The sequence below is a fragment of the Caloenas nicobarica genome, chromosome 2 (assembly GCF_036013445.1).
Source record: "Caloenas nicobarica isolate bCalNic1 chromosome 2, bCalNic1.hap1, whole genome shotgun sequence".
Classification (NCBI taxonomy): domain Eukaryota; kingdom Metazoa; phylum Chordata; class Aves; order Columbiformes; family Columbidae; genus Caloenas; species Caloenas nicobarica.
The window spans coordinates 52060372-52079343 of NC_088246.1; the positions used below are offsets into that span (position 1 = coordinate 52060372).

Consider the following 18972-nt stretch of genomic DNA (forward strand, 5'->3'; position numbering starts at 1 on the left):
ACTCTTCCATACGGGAACGTTGCACAGAAAGAGAAAGCTGCCGACTTCCAGGGCACAGTGCATTTCTCAGAGTGATGTTCACATGGTGTCTCCAAACTGCTTTGTTATGAGACTAAACACCAGGATTAAACGCTTAAACCGATCAGTTGATATTGGGGACAAAACTGTAGAACCACAGCCACACTTTACCTCAAGCATTGGACTGTAGTACGAGGACAGTTTGAATGGTACTTTTCCCCCCTCCCCCCTAAATACACACTCCAAACAAGGAAGCAGTCCAACAGTTTTCTAAGACACCAGAAGAGGACGTGAATTTAGTCCTTCAGAACAAACTGTCTGTCTCTATAAGGGCTGTAACAACCATCTTGCACCAGAAATCAGCCCAGACTTTTTTTTTCCTTACCTCGTTCCTGTTAGTATCCAAGGACCTCTCATTTCCCTAGTGGTTTCTTACTATATTTTCTTTCAATCATTCCACTTATCTTATTTCTTAGTGTTGGTGTGGCAGTCTAAATGTCTTTTTCTTCTTGTAGTTGCAGTTTTCTCACTATTTCCCTGAACATCTGCAAGACAGCCCCTCTGGGTTGACACAGTGTGAGATGAGGCAGACAGGCATTGCCAACAAAGGGCTCCTACTGCAGCAAGCGGGCTGTTGAAATCAGATGTTTTCTAAGACGTCTATGGGGACAAAGCCTTTCTTCTTCCCACTGTATACTTTGATAAAGCCATCGTGTTCCTTTTCGGAAGTCACACAGATCTGAATGCAAAGAAAGTATGAAAATAATAAACTCTTTGTTGTGATCAAGTGACAAATTATTCTAGATTATTTATTAGATGAGTTAGACACCTTGCTAGTTACTTCTGTAAGTAGAACAATCCTTTTTAGATTCACTGCTTTGATAAGAAACTTAAACTCATATATTTAGAGAATTACCTTTCCCCCTGCCTTCTTGAAGTGCCATGTATACCTGTGAGACATTAAAATTGTTAAGAACTTTGTAGTGGATCAAAGATTTTGAAACTAGAATAATGACTTCAGGCTATTGTAATGATTGTGACTAAGTTGTCAGTGTGTGAGAGGATTTGGTATTTCAGATCATGAGTGAGCTGGCTCTGTCAACAGTTGGTGGCAAAAAGGAATCATGATGCCAAGGTGGGTGACTTGTAGCAGCTGATCTGAATGCAAACATTCTCATTTGGATGTTTAAGGAGCCCAAGTACTTCTCAGATGGGCAAAGGGTTATGTTATTTACTCAGCTCTTGCACCTGCCTGTGCCTGTTTGTGGATACCAAAGTATTTGATCTGAACCCAGCTCTGTGAGTCTATTTGTATAACGCCTACTCCAAATGGAGGCAATTATGGTGAAAACATATGGTCTTTACAATAGTACAAATATTGCATCATGGTAAAGGTTTGCATTTCCTGACGACCTTTGTGATCTCGGGTATTTCCATTTTAGGGCCCATCCTGAAATACTTTTGGTAATGGCTGAGCTATTTGAAAGCTTAGTGGCACAGGTACTTTAGACTGGGCACTTGAGCACAGAGCCACACAAAATAAAGAATTGTTTTCAAACATCTGTGTCAAGTAATGTTGTATTTCCTACTGATCGAACAAGGTTGAAAAGTAGCCATAAAACTGATGGTCCTATTGAGACCAACTCACTGATTTCTCATGATGTCAGTGCCAGGTCTTTAAAGCCCTCTGTCTGGACTAACACAAAGGCTCTGTCTGATATGTATTTGTTGTATTTAATTACAATAATTCAGAGGGTATGAAATGAACAAAATGGCTTGAAAATGTTCCTGGCTAAATGCATTTCAGCATGACTGTTCTGGATTGTATGGTGACACCTAAATACCACATCTGAATTCTAGGCCAGCTTGTCCTCTTGTTATTACATACATAAAATTTACTAGCAACACTGACGCTTCAGAGGGAAATATGAAGGAGGTGAAGCTGCTTAATATTTGCCACCTCCACTATTTGGAAACGGTCAGGTGCATCTCTGTACCTGCAAACAAAGATTTGGAAAGCAAATGGACTCATTACGTCTCTTACTTAAGCTACCCATTTAACATGAACTGAATTGGATCCCTGGGGCAGAATGACTGAGCACACAGAGTTGACATGCAATTAAAAAAATAATGTATTGTTGTTTGGGCTAAATCACACGGAAAGCGTGGGAGAGGTATGGAACTGATGTCATTTAATTTAGCTACTGTTGCAAAAGAGCCAAGCTCATTTGTGCCGTGAATCCCTGGCACAGCAGCTGCTCCCTCTCCAGACACATCACCATTCGAAGCAGAGAGGTGTAAAGCAAATGTACACAGAAAGGTATTCCCGACTACTGCTAGATGTTGGTCTGCATCTCTGAGAAAGACTATGAAAACTTCAAGAATGAGAGAAAAAGCCTCCAAAGAAGTATTAGACTAAGGATAGCCAAGCATGACATAGTATCAAAGAGTAGGAAAATGCCCCTTCTTGGTTGATCCCTACTGCTGTGTGGGAAAATGAGCCTTTGCAGCTTCTCTATAGATAGACCTGGCTGGTTAGAAGGCATGCCTGACTCCATCACTGTGCTTTCCTCCTAACTAAAGATGTTTGCAAGACCTCTGGTTTTTTGCATGGGCCAAAGAAACCCCAAGCGTAGTCAGACCTCCAGCAGGTCTGCACTGCTCACTAGCCATGCTGCATTTCTTGCTTAACCTCTGGTACTATTGTGAGGACCGAGTGCATTTCCCTGATGTCTTATACTGTCAGCAGAATGATTTGTGGACAAAAGAAAAAGACTGAACTTTCTGAAAACTGTTTTTTTTTTTTTTTTTATTTTTAACTTTGGAGTGAAAAAGGATGACAGATTTGGTCTTTTTTAGAGGTTTGTTGTTTTTTTTTTTTTTCGTTCTGCTGATGGTTTGAGTGTTCCTTGATATCAGTGGGAGTGCTCTGCTATAGCAATAGCTTTAGATATTCACTGGGCATGAGGAACAAACGGCCTTTCTCCAAGAACTTCTCTCACTCTACATAGTAACACATTGATCTGAATTCTCCCAAATCCCAGCTGAAATTCTCTCACACTAATACACAAAGCCTTGCTTGTGTCAGCCCTGGCTGGCAGAGTTTTTTCCCACTCCCTCTGAAGGAAGGGGATGTGTTGGGGGCAGAGTGAGCTTGGCTACAATATGCCACACTTTGCTAATCCTGTGTGACTCAGGAGGTCCCCTGGGGCTGTGGCAGCTGCTGGAACTTTGCAAAGCTCTGGAGCTGCTCCAAATTCTGCAGTTTTGGAAGAGAAGGAACACAACACCATCTTTGGCCGCTTTTGTCCTCATCTCCTTTTGTGACTGCTGCCAAGTATTTCACCCGCAAGTTGTAGCCTTGGGATTTGCTTCTTGGCTTTCTCAGGTAGGCGTAAATCAGGAGTAACCCAGGTAAGTTCAGAGTGGTATCCAGAGTTTTGGACTTCACCTGATGAATCAGCTGTCACTGAAGACTAGCCCTGGTGACAGATGGCAAGCATGATGGTTGTGAAGGCACAAGGTGCACGGTTTGCTATATCAAATTGGAAACTGCTTAGAATGGCAGCTTCTTAGGCTGGCATATTTTGGGGGGAAGGCTGCTGCCCTCTCAAGGTAAGTGAGCCATTGGGTAGCCACTCTGCAGTGAATTTGGTAGCAACACAAATGGAGACAAACAGGTGTGTGGTGGGGGTTTTTTGGTTTTTTTGGTTGTTTGTTTTGTTTTGTTTTGTTTTTCTTTCCCCTGCATCCTGTCTCAAGAGGTTAGTACCCTGTTTCCCCAAAAATAAGACAGGGTCTTATATTAATTTTGCTCCAAAACGTATTACTTTTTTACATGTACAGCTGCCTGGACACTATTTTTTTTTTTTTTTAAATTAACTGTAACTAGGGCTTATTTTTGGAGTAGAGCTTATATTTTGACCATCCTAAAAAATCCTGAAAAATCATGCTAGGGATTATTTTCAGGGTAGGTCTTATTTTTGGGGAAACAGGGTAGTGCAGTAAGCCCCAGGCTAAGAAACCACACCTCAGGTTATTTCTTAGTCATGAGGTGGACTTCAGAAACAGCTGAAAGTAGGATCTAATGTTATAAAGTCGCCTCCCTACTCTTTTATTTTGTTTTTTTAAAAAAACCAAATCACTAAAACCAAAACAAAAAAGCTGTTCACATAATAATTGTTGTCTGAACTTGTCAACCTCTGACCTCAGGATTTTTTTGTCAGTGAGCCCCAAGCAGATGGGGGAGATGCGCAATTAGAAAATAATCCTCTAAGCTGCACGTCATTAATACTCTCCTGTCCTTCTAAGTCCTACGCTTTGAATTTGGGCTCAAGTGGCAAATTCTCTTTGTCCAGGAGTAACTTTGAGCTTGCTCTAATTTTCTGCAGCTGTCTTTTGCTTATCTTCTCCCTCCTGTATATATTTAACCCATCTGTCAGCCACAGACTGGTTCTGATGAAATAGGAATTTGGTTATGAGGACAGTAGAGTTTCAAGAGCTGTCCTGGAGCCTGCAGACAGTACCAGGTCAAGAGGTCTGAAAGCTCAAGTCTTCTGTTTGTCTCTAAGAATGACAGCACAGGGACACTGTGAGTTTCTACATCTGCTGCTCCCCATGCACTGAAGTTCTTGCCTATGTGAGCTTTGCGGATGGAAACAATAAGTAGTTCAGTTTTCATACCCATTCAATCGTAGTGCAAATGATGATGACAGGCTTTATATCAGCTGTTTCATTAGCTTTCAGACTGAGAACAGCAGCTTGTCTTACCTACGGCAGTTATTTAGGGTTTTAAAGGTGACTAAAGATGACCTGGACTAAACTGTATGCATAGTGGACTGTGCTCATGTTTTGGTCTTTTGTGAAACCTGTGTGTCACTCGATATCTCTGAATGAATGGGGAGATCCATCCCTGTTCAGCAAGATTAACACCAATGGAAATCAGAGATAGCTGAAAAAAGACCCTTTTTGCTTTAAGCTTAGCTGTGAAGTGCAGCAGTTATAGCCGGGGAGCATATGAAGAGCTGCAACTTCACTTTCTACACTGGATTTTTGTTCTAAGTGATTCAGTCTGAATGCATCAGGCACCATGATCCAACTGATTTTCAAAGGCAGCTGACTCATGCTATTAGAAGTTCAGCTGCTTTTAGAGTATCCCAGGATGAAAAATGTGGGGACATAAAGTAATTCCAAGGCAGTGAGGCAAAAAGCCAGGTAGCAACAACACATCCAAATTAATAAGAAGATGACCTGAGCCATGTGCATACTCTGGAGCTGGAGACCCGCACTGCAAGCCTGCCTTGTTGAGCCTGACCTCATGGATGTGTTTAAGCCCATTCCCAGGCTCTCTTGGACTGGCTGGATCAAACCTGCACATAGCTGCCAGCATACATGTGCCTAAAAGTCACTATTTTTGAAATTTGTTTTACTGGGTGTTGGGGTAGGAGGGAAGTTTGTCTCCTGAGCTGTGGTACCAAGGGGACATCAAGGCTGAGTGTTTTGGTTCGGAGGTTGTGGCCATCACAACAGCAGTGGCCTATTTGCTGTCACCGCAGAAGCTGGTTGGGAGATGTTTTCTGTAACAGGGCTAGTTTACATCAGTGACATTTATAAAACACATCCATTGCAAAATGAATCTATTACACTGACCTTTATGTAAACTCACAGTCCACATTTGGATGAGGCAGAGAGTTTCTGATTGCCAGTCTTGTTCCAAATGCCATGGTTTGGCGTAATTTCTATTGCACAAGATCACTTGTGCAATTTAAAATCAGTTGTATTATTTAATCACAAAAAGCCCAACTCTAAAGTGTTTTGTATTAGCGTGACCATGTGATACTGCCAATGAAGGGTGTGAGTAGGTTTTTTAAAAGAGGTTATTTAAGTAGGATATTGTAAGAAGAGTAAAAGCAGATATTTAAACAATAGATTATTATGACATTTAAAAATAAGGACAACCAAAAATGCTAGAGACATTTTAAGAGAGACGCTTTTCCAAATTTGATGATATAGTAGAAGTATATTTTCGAAATTGTGACTTTTTCTTTTGTGAAAAGTGGTCGAAACAGGTCCTGTAGTCATGCAAAGAAGCATTTGTATAATGTGTGGTAATGAATTCAGGTAGGCTAGAGCAGAAGTTACAGGCTGGAGAAAACTTTACATATCCAAGTGATGGTACAATCAATTAGAGCTGGAAATTATGCAGTCAGTATTGCGTGCAAGACAGCTTAAAAGAGTGGAAAGCCACAGAAATTGGCTGGTTTTGGTTTCCCTGTTAATAATCTTGCTTTATTGATGGCAGGGGCTAAGTCTGCCTCCCTCCCACAGATTCCTGGTTGAGCCCTATGGTGCCCAGTTGTCTTCTGGATTTGTTTCAGGACCCACAAATGTGTCAGTGAACCCTAAACCCCAAGATGTTGGTGCCTCTGAAGCAGCACACTTTTTCTCTCATAGGATGGGTTTCATATTTCATAATGAAATTTTGAAGAGATCCTTTGTGAAGACCAGCTTGTGCATATTGCTCAAGATGGGTCAGCAAATTGTGTTGTTTTTCCTTCAGTCCTCTCCTTGAATATTAGCTTTGCCAGAAAGGTTTGAATGAAGCTGAAATGCAAAACATTATTCCCATGGCATAAAACTGGCAAGTGATTCCAGAGAAAGCCCTTACCCATTGTGCTTCAAACTTTGAAAATATCGCTTGCCTGAAATGGCTTTTCTTAACATATTCCTGTGGCATAGTTGATGTGAATATATTGCCTTTTTCCATACAAGAATAGATGATCTACCTGGGAACATTCATATAAGGCACAAAGGGGACAGTGACCTGCAGTATAAACCGTGGATGGTATCAAGCAATATACTGAAAATTCATATTATTATCACTACATAAGCTTTCTTATTGGCATATCATCCTTGCCTTTGTTGTCAGAATGGTTCTGAACTCTTATTAGACCCAGCAGAATCTGACCCAGTGAATTAACGTCGTAAAATGGAGACAGCCATATTATAGTCACAAGAATTTATTAGACCAGTTAATGAGTTTTTCTAGCTGAAGTGAGACTTGACAAGAATTAGTAGTAATGAATAATCTCCGCTTCTCGCTAATCTGGAACAAGCCAGTTCTTTGCACGTAGTACATAGATTCTGCTCACAGCACACTGCTGTGTGCTCACTTCTGCTCACACACACTGCTCACAGCTGTGCACAGAGACAGCTAAAATGACTGGTTACATCCCATAGAAATCGCCAAATAGAGAAAAAAGGAAAAAAAAAATCTGCCAAACTTTTCTTATAAGTCCCATTCAGATGACTTTTTTTTTTCTTTTTATTCCTTCCTTATTGCACCCTTGTCTCTGCTTCACATCGGAAAAAAACCCAGTGAAATAAGGGACAGAAAAAAAGAGAAATGGCTGAAGAAAATGTAAAAGAAGTTTGACTTTGGAAATATAAAATTTTGGCATAAAAAATTCCCAATAACCATTAAAATGTTTTTCATAATAAGAGTTGTTCCACAGTCAAAGTAAAGCTGTTGTGCTAAAAAAAAAAAAAAAAAAATAAATTGTGCCATTAAGGCAGTGATCTCCACGGGGGGCACACGTCTCGCAGGCTGGGTTAGGGAGTCCTTTTGTTCCTGCCCCCATGCTGCTGGTACGTGCTGGCCCTGTGCATGCTGGCAGTTTTCAGTGGGGACTATAATGGGGAACTCAAACCCTGTGTTGGGGGACAGGGTGAAGTAGGTGGGTGTCCATGGCCTCACTGGGACTGTTCGGCCATGGAAATTACTCAAAAAGGCCTTGAAGCTATTACACTTGAATGTTCCCTTTTTGCATAATTTGTGCGAGGGTGGAGTGGGATCTGTTGCCTCCATTCCTTCTCTCTCCCATCTCTGTATTCATGTGTTTGTTCAGTCTGATCTCTGCCCCTTGGTTCACACCGTATATTTATTTATTTGTTCCACTGAAGCCTCTCCCACGCAGAGTGAGGACACCATTCACATTCAACCTCAGCATTTGTGTGGGTTCGAGATAGGGCTGAATAAGTTTCCTAAAAAAGAGGACGTAGTAGACAGGCAGGATGGACTCATCCCTTTGTTTACCTCCTGCCCTACCAGAGACAATGACGAGCTCCTGATTGCAAGCTCCCTTGTAGGCCTATTATGAAATAAGGACAATGTGAAGTCCTTGTGCTTAGATGAAGCTGCCAGACCTTCTCGCTTGGAAACCGTGCTTTTGTGAGAAATGAGAAAAGAAACTGGGCCCTCACTGTTTGCAGCAGCAACTACATGAGCAGAGAGGGTCCAGTACGCCCACTGGCCAGAATCACAGAATCCCAGAATGTTAGGGATTGGAAGGGACCTTGAAAGATCATCTAGTCCAATCCCCAATCCTGAGAAGGGACTCAGAGCTTGACCATTCCCTCCAGTTGGCATGCCCTATTCCCACGTTACCATTTCTCCAGGCTTTGCTGTCATGCATTGCTTATACTAGAGCAGAAAGGTGCAAAAACCTCTCGTTCTGTTTTGCTTTGGCATTATTTTTTCCCTCTGCGTGCACATATATAGACAACCAAAAGAGGTGCTGGGTAAAAAAAAAAAAAAAATTAAGCACCTTCTCTCTTTCTAGCAACTTTTGGCCTGCCCAGCATACTACATGCACAGAGACAATTAAAATATATTCAGGTTACTGTATTGCCATACCTTCTTTAAAAAGCTGTGTATATCTGAGGATTGTTAGCACTTGTATGCCACAAAGCAGCAGCAAAGATACAAGTTACCTTTATTCACCAGTGAAGTATTACAGAAATTCTGTGTGGAAAAACCTATGGCCCTGAAGACCACCCTACAGCTGAATTCTGCTCTGCTTCATTAAAATCGGTGGCTGTCCAGGCACTGTAGGGCAAACAGTTCCTGGTGATGTGACATCAGTTGCCAAAAGAAAGGAAATACCTAATGAGGTGAAGAACATAAGGCTTCACAAGATGCAATGAGAAAAATCTAACTTTCTATTTTATTCAGGTGTCAGAGAACCCAGGCTGTGCCTTGCCATTCTATTTACATGGGCTTATGCCACAAACCTGACTGCCCCTTCATGTAGGTTTTGAGCCCTATCCTTCTCTTGCTTTACCTCAGCAAGCATTTAAACCCCAGAATCACCAGACTTGGCACTTGGATGTATTAAATGTCTGGTAAATATTTAAAATCAGGTTTAAATTCAGATCATAGACAGGACCCCATAATGGCAGCCATGGCTTTTGCTTTGTGAACCCACCTGAATGACACAAAGTAGAAGGAGCTGCTGAAAGTGCATCGGGGTGAACAGACCCTGTAAGTCCTTACTGTACATGGTGCACTTGAACTCACAGCAGCACTTTTAATTTAGAATAAATTACATCCTGTAGAGAGGGCGTGTAAGTGGTGACACAAGCAATTAATAATTAAAGACACTTTGCAACTGGTGAATGAGAGTTAAATTTAAGATTTATGGGTTTGTTTGGTGCTGTCTTAACTCTGTTCCTGCTGAAGCAAAAACAATGAGCTATGTGTGAGGGAGCTACCATCTTTTATTAGCTCTAATAGCGAGGAGAAAGTGAGACCATTTTTCAGGTACACAAGGTCTACCCCTAAGAGTGTGTGCTCCAAGCTGTCCCTCTGAAGTCAGTAGGAGAGTACATAATACGTAAAGTACCTTTACAAACATCTGTGAGACTGAAAGTTTAGACCACATGAGGCAGGGAGTATACATTTGCACAAGACCAACACTACTCTTAACTGCCTAGTATTACTATAAAAATAATAAATTTTGCAGTAAAATTGCAGTGAACACCATCTGCTTGTGCTCTTCTCGTACAACTTTCCCTCCAGTCAGACCACTGGATAATCAAGTCAGGTGGGGATCTGTCACAGGGGAACTTACCTGGTTCTCTTTCAGAGTTATCTGTCCCTGTTCCTTGCAGCCAATGAATGTCCTGATACACCTGTAAATCTTCTCATCGTGTTGCACTCTTTGAACAAAGTTAGCAGGAAAAAATCCAGTTCTGTCATCAATTTTCCCCTGGGGAAAAAACACATTGATAGAAGAAGGTCATTAACACTAGAAGCTTTAATACAAGTTCAGTATTGAAAATAACATATTTTTCCCTTTGGAAAGAAAACAGATGGGTATAAAATAATTATCACATACCTTCCACCAGTCTTCATTGGAGTCTTCCAGAAGAGTGATCATATCCCCTGGCCTGTCATTATAAGAGGAAAAGTAGATTAAGATGACTCTTAATTGTTATGCTGCACCAGCTCCTACAATTACCTTTAATAGGAAGGTGATCCTTCCTTGATCATTTCGTGTGAGCATTCAGTGCAGGTAGACTCAATGAGGCAGTAATGTTTTCTTAAATCATACATGGTAATGTAGAAAGTCTCTGCATATTTGGGCTAGATCTTTATTTTGAGAACATCTTGAACTGGATTTTTTGATTCCTGTTTAATGAGAAACTGTTTAAAATACAGTCCCTATTTGTTACAGGCATTATCTTGTTACTTCAAGACATTTCACATTGTTGGGACACACCACTTTATCATCCGTGTTTTCAAGCTGTGATTGCAGAAAGAAGGCAGCAGGAAAATAGTTCTATTTAACTGACAAAGGCAATTAGTCAGCAGGGATATAATTCTGCCCAGGAATGTCTTTTTGATTTGAATGGGACATATTTACCTTTATAATGTGTAGTGCAGGGCTGTAATTGCTAAGTATCAGCATCCAGCTGACTAGTTCTTACACAGAGCTAGGAGAATAATTTAACTGGAAATGCTAATAGCAAAATGTGCTGAGCTGATTTTGTACAGGTAGTTGAACCATTATTTGACCTCCTTACCCCCATTGGTGGCACTTCATCAATGTTATTAGGTAATTATAATAGCGCTGCATTGTGGAAAGTCAGTGGCAGCCCATTTCCAACTGGATTAACCTCAGAAAGCTCTGTTTGCTTGATAAGAGGCATTTCTTTGATCTTAATAAAATAATTATTCATCTTTCCTTGCATTCTGTTAGGCTCAATATTGTTGAGGTATGAGCACAAGTGCTTGCGAATGCTTCTGGAGCATGTGATGGATAATGGATCCAATTTAACAGGCTCTGTCAGAGCACACGTGGAAGATGTGGACCTGTCCATGATGCAGCTGCAGGTGGGGGTGGTGGTGGGCCCTTTGGTTCACTTGCTCAGTGGTTATCGTTGCTACTGATCACTGGAGAAACACGCATATATTCTTCTAACACTGCACAATCTGAACCAGAGTTTTCCAGCTTTCACATAAAGCTGCTATCATTGGGGCAACATTGGGTTTTTTCCTCAAGCTCTCCTCAGGAAGATGTTCCAATGTCTTTGGAATAATTAAACGTTGCTGAGGTGAGAAAGGAAGCTAGAGGAAAAAGGACAACTTAGTATCCCTGTCGTAAAAGATTTTTTCCATGGGAAAGGACATCTGAGTCCCTTATTCTAGTTAATATTTAATATAAAGCACTTAAAAAGGTTTTGAGTGAGCCCACCTTGCCACTTCGAAGTGAATAGGTTGTAACACCATTGGAGCCCTTACACTGCAAGGCAGAACACTTTCAAAAATAAGGATTTAGAGAGTCCCATCCTCCAAATACCCTTCAGCCTGGTGGTTAGAAAAATACTTTAGAAAACATAAATTTATTTGTCAGAGAGAGGTGGCAACTGAACTTAAAGTCACCCCATGTAAGTTGTCTGAGCACTGAGATTTTTAGATGCAAGACCTGTAGATTTTGCTTTCTGATATTTTTAGCACAGGGCTAACATAGATTTATTCAATCTCCAAAAAGGATTCAGAAATAGAAGTCCCAGCTGGACCTATCTTACTCCTGCTGCCTAGACAGGCTGCTACTCTCTGAAAGGGGGAAACCTGCTTGGTCTTTGCTACTGGTTGAAATCGCTCTCAAGTCTCATCTTTTTTTTTCTGTGAATCACAACTCTGGATAAGCTGTCTGCACTACATCAGTGCTCCAGATTTCACTAGGTGGCAAGATAGGCACTTACCAGCCCTGAAGTGGCCAGGCAGCCACTGGTGATTATTATAGGTCCCTTCTAACTCTCTATTATTCTATTCTATTCTATTCTATTCTATTCTATTCTATTCTATTCTATTCTATTCTATTCTATTCTATTCTATTCTATTCTATTCTATTCTATTCTATTCTATTCTATTCTATTCTATTCTATTCTATTCTATTCTAATTCTTTCATTGCAGTGTCTGAAACCTGCAGTTGCTTCTGTCCAGGATTCTCTACTTATTTTAACATAAGGCCATCTCTTATAATAAGCTTATTACTGGAACATCCTACTTTTGTCAGATCTTTGGAAAATCTGACTGACTGCTCCTGCTGTTGAGGAAGAAACCAAAGTTGTGGCAAGTATTAATTGCTGCTGAAATCAGGGCTGGCATCTCTGCTGCAGTAATTTGCCATCCACTTGCAGATCCTCAGATGTGAGCTGAGATCCCCAGAAATCTCCCCTAGCTCTTCTTCCCAGCTCAGCTCTCTGCCCTGCTACTTGCCTTCATTATCTTAGGGATCACCAGTGTCCGGCTCATGCCTGCCTTGGGTTCCCAAACAGGGCTTCTCAGTCTTGACAACATTGCTATGCTGAACCCACCTCCAGCAACTCAACTATGCTAAATGAAAATTCATGCAACTGAGCTGAATCCTACCTGGCTCTGCAGTGACAAAACAACATTACTGGATATTTGGCATCCATTATGAAACAGTGTTGACTGATGTACTACTGAATTTCTGGCCGTGGGACAAACAACGCTGCTGTAGCTGAATAACACTAGTCTAAATCCTGGTTGGTGTCTCTGGAAAAAGCCTGTTAGTCACGACAGTCCAGGTTGCAGATCACAGGTGGCTTTTCCACATAATATGGGAGACAGGAGAATTTTTGAGAATTATGTGTTCTCTGGTTTGCTATGTCTTGATGAGGACGGTAGCCCAATGCAGGCTTCTCTGAGTGGTGTTCCTCCTCACGGAACAAACGTAGAAGCTGAAATACACCTCTAAAGGAGCAGGACACAAAGTGGAATCCCTCAAGCAGAACAGCTTGCACGTTGCACTAAAGGTCACCATATGCTGTGGTTATTTCCTGAAGAGCTGAAATTCCTAAAATAATGCTTAGGAAGTGACAGCAAAGCAGAATGATAGAGAAGCTTGTGATTTCTGCCTTACATCCCACCCATTATTTCCAGAGAGATGAGAAAACACAGCTGGGAACAGCCAAAAGACTTTCAGTGAAGGAGATACTGTTGAGAAGGGCACTTCTCTGGCAATTCCCTAAATTTTGTGGCGTGTGCATGACTATTTTGATGTAGGGGATGCATTGAAGAGAGCTGACACATTTCATGACATGAGCTCTAGCAAGACCATAAAAAATGTGAGTAACATGAGTCAAACTAACTGCACTAAAAGAAATTAAGTCCTTTCAATTAATTAGGCTCGGATTAGACCTTGTAGTGCTAGCAACTGACACAGAATTGAGGAAGGAAGTGTTACAAATTATAGTTAACAAAGTTATTTTGCGAAGATCACAATGCGTCTTTCTCATGCGAACACACTGCCATCCAGCAGCTGGGTAACATTCTCTTTTCTCAGACATAATCTAAACCTGTGTGAAAATCAAACAGGACTGGTAAAATCTTCAGCATTAACATGAGAGCTGGTGAGGAATTTCTAGACAAAAACTTCTGGCGGAAAAAACAAAGCAACTGAAAACTGAATATTTTCTAGCTGAGGGCAATTTTGCTCCTAAAGTGACATGAGTGTTTTTGAAACTTTTTATCTATGATGTCTGTGCCAAAACAATTGTTCATCACTTTTGATGTATCTACAAGTAGATACCTCTATAAAAATGTTTAGTACAAATTTCAGAATGAATCCTTCCTCCTTTGAAGTTCTATAAAGAAAGCCCTATAAGCCTCAGTTTGCATGGGTCATATCAACTAATAAATATTTTGGGGATTTACCTCATCTCCAAGTCTTCATTTTCTTGTGGTACAAATTTGTACAAGGCAACATAGGTGTTCATTTGTAACGTGCTTTTATAAAATGGTCCCTTTAGGAAAAAAGAGAAAGAGAAAATGTAAATATCTGTCCTGTATGGAAATTTGGTTCACTTTTTTAGAGATGGAGAAACCAGTGCCTGCTCTTGAACAAAATGAGCCAGAATCATCTCATTGCTTTCACACCTTGTGTTCCCAGACATACTACAAACCACTAAGGTAGCAACTGTCTTCATTTAGACATAAAACTCTTTAAACCCCAAGATGAAACTCTAGGCTTCCAAAGAACACAAGTAGAAATCTGCACAAGTTGCCTTTTTTGGGTGAGATCTTAAAAACGAGTCTGTCTTTTACTCTCTGTTAATGTATGACTTATCAGCCCAGTAGTGTATTACTGGCACTACGTAAGGTGTCTATTATACAGTCCTTGTTAGGGATGGAGCTAGAGTTGTGCAGCACACAGATCTGAAAAACAGAGTGGGAAAATCACTTTCTTAAACAGAAATCTGCTTGCGCAGAGAAGGCTGGCTGCTGTCTCTCCTCCCTTTCTCCACTGGTAATCTGGAGGGGAAAAAAAAAAAAAAGAAAAAACACAAAACCAAAACCAAACACCTAAAACAACCCCCACACAATTTTCCAAATAACATCTGCAATTTTTACTGCAGTTCTACTGTAATACCATGGCCTGCCCACTGGATCTCTTGTATTCACAATATCAATTTGTAATAAACAGAAGAACATAAGAGGGACCATAATGGGTAAACCAAAGAGCCATCCAGTCCTGCGTATGGCCTCCAACTGTGGCCAGTGGCCCAGAAACAGTAAAAGAACGTAACCGTCAGATATCTGTGCTTCTCCAGAATAGTGCCACAGCAGACCTACTCAAGGTCCTCAGCTGTCCATAAAAACAAGCCTCTTATATGACTTCACATTCTCATTGCATTCTCACAAAATGTATGCCCATACCGGGGAAGGTATACTTTTTGTTTCTTCTCCAAAGTGTTCTGTGCCATTTTCTGAGTATGTAAACACTGAAATAAAGAAAATACATGACATTTTAGGAGTAGTTTATGGCTCTTCACCTCAACAGATTCACCTTTATTTTGTTAATCTCTTCCCTTTTCCCCTTACTTTCTTTTATCCCTTTTGCTCTCCTATGAACCCTTCTTCAGCCCCAACAAAACCATGTATACCACTGGTGCATGGCACGAAACAATCTCTGTCCTGAAGAATTTACAATCATAACAAATAAACCATTTGATCAGATAAATAAACACAAGGACAGTACTGGGAATAGAACCTAGGTCCCCTAATTGCATTAATATTTAAAGTCCAGCAGTCTTTTCCTCACACTGAATGCTGCATTTTCATGCTTAGGATGAGCACTATTTCCATTTAAAAGCACTTGCAAAACCTGATGACCATATATGAGCAATATTGCGGAAAGTTTGTATGCAAAACCCTTCTTCCCTGTTTTTGACCCTCTGTCTCTAAATGTCTGATAGTTTTCTTTGATCTCTCTCTCCAGCAGTCTCTGCCTGGGTGGCACTAGATATGTTGCCTCTCTCTCTGATTTTATAGGATTTATCTGAATTGCTTTCAAACCGGGATAGCTTATCTGAGACACAGGCCTGTATGTGTGAAAGTTTGCTTCTAAGTTACTAAATCAGAAACTCACAGAATAAGACAACAGTTACAGCACCTGACATACCCGATATCTAATCAGTTATCCTCTATTGTAATTGCTTCATGAGCTGACTGGTGCCTGTCCTTGGTTATCTCCCTAGAAAAACCACAGTGGCTTTATTACATTGACTGAATTCCCCCTTCACATTTTAAGAATTGTCTGCTGTTTCTTGCTTCTGGATAAAGTCTGAATACAATTTTAACAGCTGGAGTCTTTGAGCAGCTATAATAGAACCATCAGCATCTTCTCCCACCATTTACCTCTGCAGGTGTTTTGAGCAGAAGCTGGATTTTGCAGCCTCTAACAATTTGGAAATCTCAAAAATGGTAATAAGTAGTGGGCTGATTGAGTGCATTTTCTTTTCATGTCTTTGTGATAGTTACATGTCTTTAGGGGAAAGAAGGTGCCAGGGGACACCAAACTGCTGAATTTCTTTCCTCCTTTGCTTTTTCACTTGCTCACTCTTTCTTCCGTTAACACATACTTCTGTTGCTTTTCTACATCATAAATGACAACCAAACAAAGACAATTTGAAGAAGTTTTATGAGTGAAATAGTAAGGTTTCTTGGTGGTAGGCAGTTGTACTTAGACACTGAAAAAAATGTAGTGTTCTTGTAACACAGGAAAGATAGCTAAAACGACAGCCACAGCATGCATGAGAAAGATTTTTGTATGAAGTGACATGCATGCATGAGCACACAGAAAAGCATAAGTTCTCTGATAAAATGTAAGACAATGTTGTAGTCATAAAGTACAGTGTGTGAATGTGAAGACAGCATATGAGCTGATTCCTGAAATATTTAACCTGAAAATGCCCCAAGTTGTGTCCAGCTGACCTGGGGGTCCCAAAGTGCTCCTCACCAAACCCTGTTGTAGAAGGACTCTGACTCTGCAAACTGTCATGAGTACCAGAGGGAAAACCTTAAAAATAAAATTAAATTCCTGTATCTTCTGGTATAGGGGTATATGTATATCTGACCCCTGTATAAAGGGATGTAAAATGCTGTCATTAGAGTCTGGCAGTGTTTACATGCTACTCAGAGAATCAGAGAATCATAGAATTGTTTTGGTTGGAAGAGACCCTTAGGATCATCGAGTCCAACCATAACCTAACTCTAGCACTAAACCATGTCCCTAAGAACCTCGTCTAAACACCTTTTAAACACCCACAGGGATGGTGACTCCACCACTTCCCTGGGCAGCCTGTTCCAATGCCTGACAACCCTTTCCGTGAAGAATTTTTTCCTAATATCCAATCTAAACCTCCCCTGGTGCAACTTGAGGCCGTTTCCTCTTGTCCTATCACTTGCTACTTGGGAGAAGAGACCAACACCCTCCATGCTACAACCTCCTCTCAGGGAGTTGTAGAGAGGGATAAGGTCTCCCCTCAGCCTCCTTTCCTCTAGGCTAAACTGCCCTAACTCCATCAACCGCTCCTCATCAGACTTGTGCTCCAGACCCCTCACCAGCTTCATCACCCTCCTCCGCACTCTCTAGTACCTCAATGTCCTTCTTCTGATGAGGGGCCCAAAACTGAACAGTGTTCAAGGTGGGGCCTCACCAGCGTTGAGTACAGTGGCACGATCACTTCTGTAGTCCTGCTGGCCACACTACTCCTGATATAAGCCAGGATGCTGTTGGCCTTTTACTCAAATTACCGTGTTTTTTAGGAAAAGGCGTTAGGGAGGCAAACAGAAAAAGTTCTGGTGAGTGAGGAGCACAGTAACCGGGAGCATTTTGGACTTGCGGAATGTCATTCACCAAATGAAGTGGAAGTATTTCAGCAGCATGTTTGGAGTAATTTCTGCCCAGTGAGAGAAAATAAAGACAAGTTACTAATGCGCAGCCTCATGAGCTGTGGAGCTGACCCAGCAGGTGGGGAGGGAGCTGGATTGTATCCCTGTGTTTGCTGGGAAGTGCTCCCCAAACTTGGGTCTGCAGGGAGGACAGCTCATGTTTGACTCGGGGGGAAAGTGATCAAATCCCTGTTGATAACAGGCTCATACATATCACTTCAAGTACATTTTGGCTTGTGGGACTTCTGTTACGGATGGCAATTCACGGCAGTGAAGGAGTGTGACTGGCTTAGAGGAGGCTGAAGGGCTGGAAATAAGGCATGCCATCTTACAGTTGTAAACCAGGAACCTTTACTCCACAGTATGTGTGCCAGGGCCTGAATGAAAACATCTTCCCTTGAAGTTGTTGTCATAGAAGTTCATAGGAGCAATTACACAACCACACATATGCTGAGTCCTTCCACCCTTCTGCAGGCTGTGTCTTTTCCGGTGCTTCCTTTTAATCAAAGGGTCTCAAATGTACATTTTCCTAAAATCTTATTTGCAGAAGACAGTTTTTTAATGGGGGAAAAAAAAGAGAACTGGAATAGACCTGGTTCATCAAAGCCTTAATGTGGAAATTCCTGCTAAAGAGGTAGCGGACAGCTGAGGAGTGCACTCTGCAACAACATTTTAATTTACTTTGTTAAATTTTTAATCTCTATTCAGCTCATGGTCTCTGGATATTACTAGGAGGCACTTGAATCTGAAGGCCAGAGAGGTATGTAGTTCACGTCTCCACACAACAGAAATCTATCTGTTTTCATATTTGTTTGCCCTAGCAGCAGACAAAAAAAAAAAAAAAATCAGGGATTTTTACAGTCTGAAAAGGATTTTACCATTTCCATAGCTTGTGCAAATAGAGTGGGCAGTTTATTAAAAATCTACCAAGGGGAAATTTTTGGAGTGACTGATGCATAATTTATACCCTGAGCCTCTGAAGGATGGATTGTAAAAGAGCCAGTGCTGATCAAAGGAATCGTTAATGTGCCACGGAAGTTATTTGGAGGTCTGACACATGCTGAGTTTTTAAACTAATCTCTTTGAGCAAGTTCCTTGAATGCCTCTCAGTGCATTCAGTGAATGCAGATCTCAGAGAAAAAAGTTTCTTTGGGTTTCAGAAATGGAATTACTGATTGACAATGAAATAAAAAGTTATCTGAAAACTCAGACAGGGCCAAATTAATCTTAGGTAGGCAGGATTAAGCAGTTGTGAAGCAGACTGAATCCTTTATCTTTAACCAGGTCAGGTCAAATTGCACTTGCAATACAGAAAACCTAAAAAAATATAAGGAGAAAGCAGATAATACAGAAGGGATGTTCACAAAGTGAGAGGGAGAAAATGACGGAACACAGCAAGGAGAAGTGA

At 41.1% G+C, this 18972-nt stretch overlaps 1 protein-coding gene across 2 annotated transcripts in view; it reads right to left on the reverse strand.

Annotated features, from left to right (window-relative positions):
* Positions 1-388: 388 nt before the first annotated feature.
* The window catches only part of STAC (SH3 and cysteine rich domain), a 71953-nt gene continuing 53369 nt past the window's right edge, over positions 389-18972 (reverse strand). For both annotated transcript variants that reach the window (XM_065629348.1, XM_065629347.1), the window contains exons 7-11: positions 15048-15112; positions 14046-14134; positions 10197-10248; positions 9930-10067; positions 389-757 (exon numbers count right to left, since the gene is read on the reverse strand). In XM_065629348.1, the coding sequence (XP_065485420.1) occupies positions 659-757; positions 9930-10067; positions 10197-10248; positions 14046-14134; positions 15048-15112 (443 nt within the window). In that variant the 3' untranslated portion in view covers positions 389-658. The remainder of the gene's footprint in view (positions 758-9929; positions 10068-10196; positions 10249-14045; positions 14135-15047; positions 15113-18972) is intronic.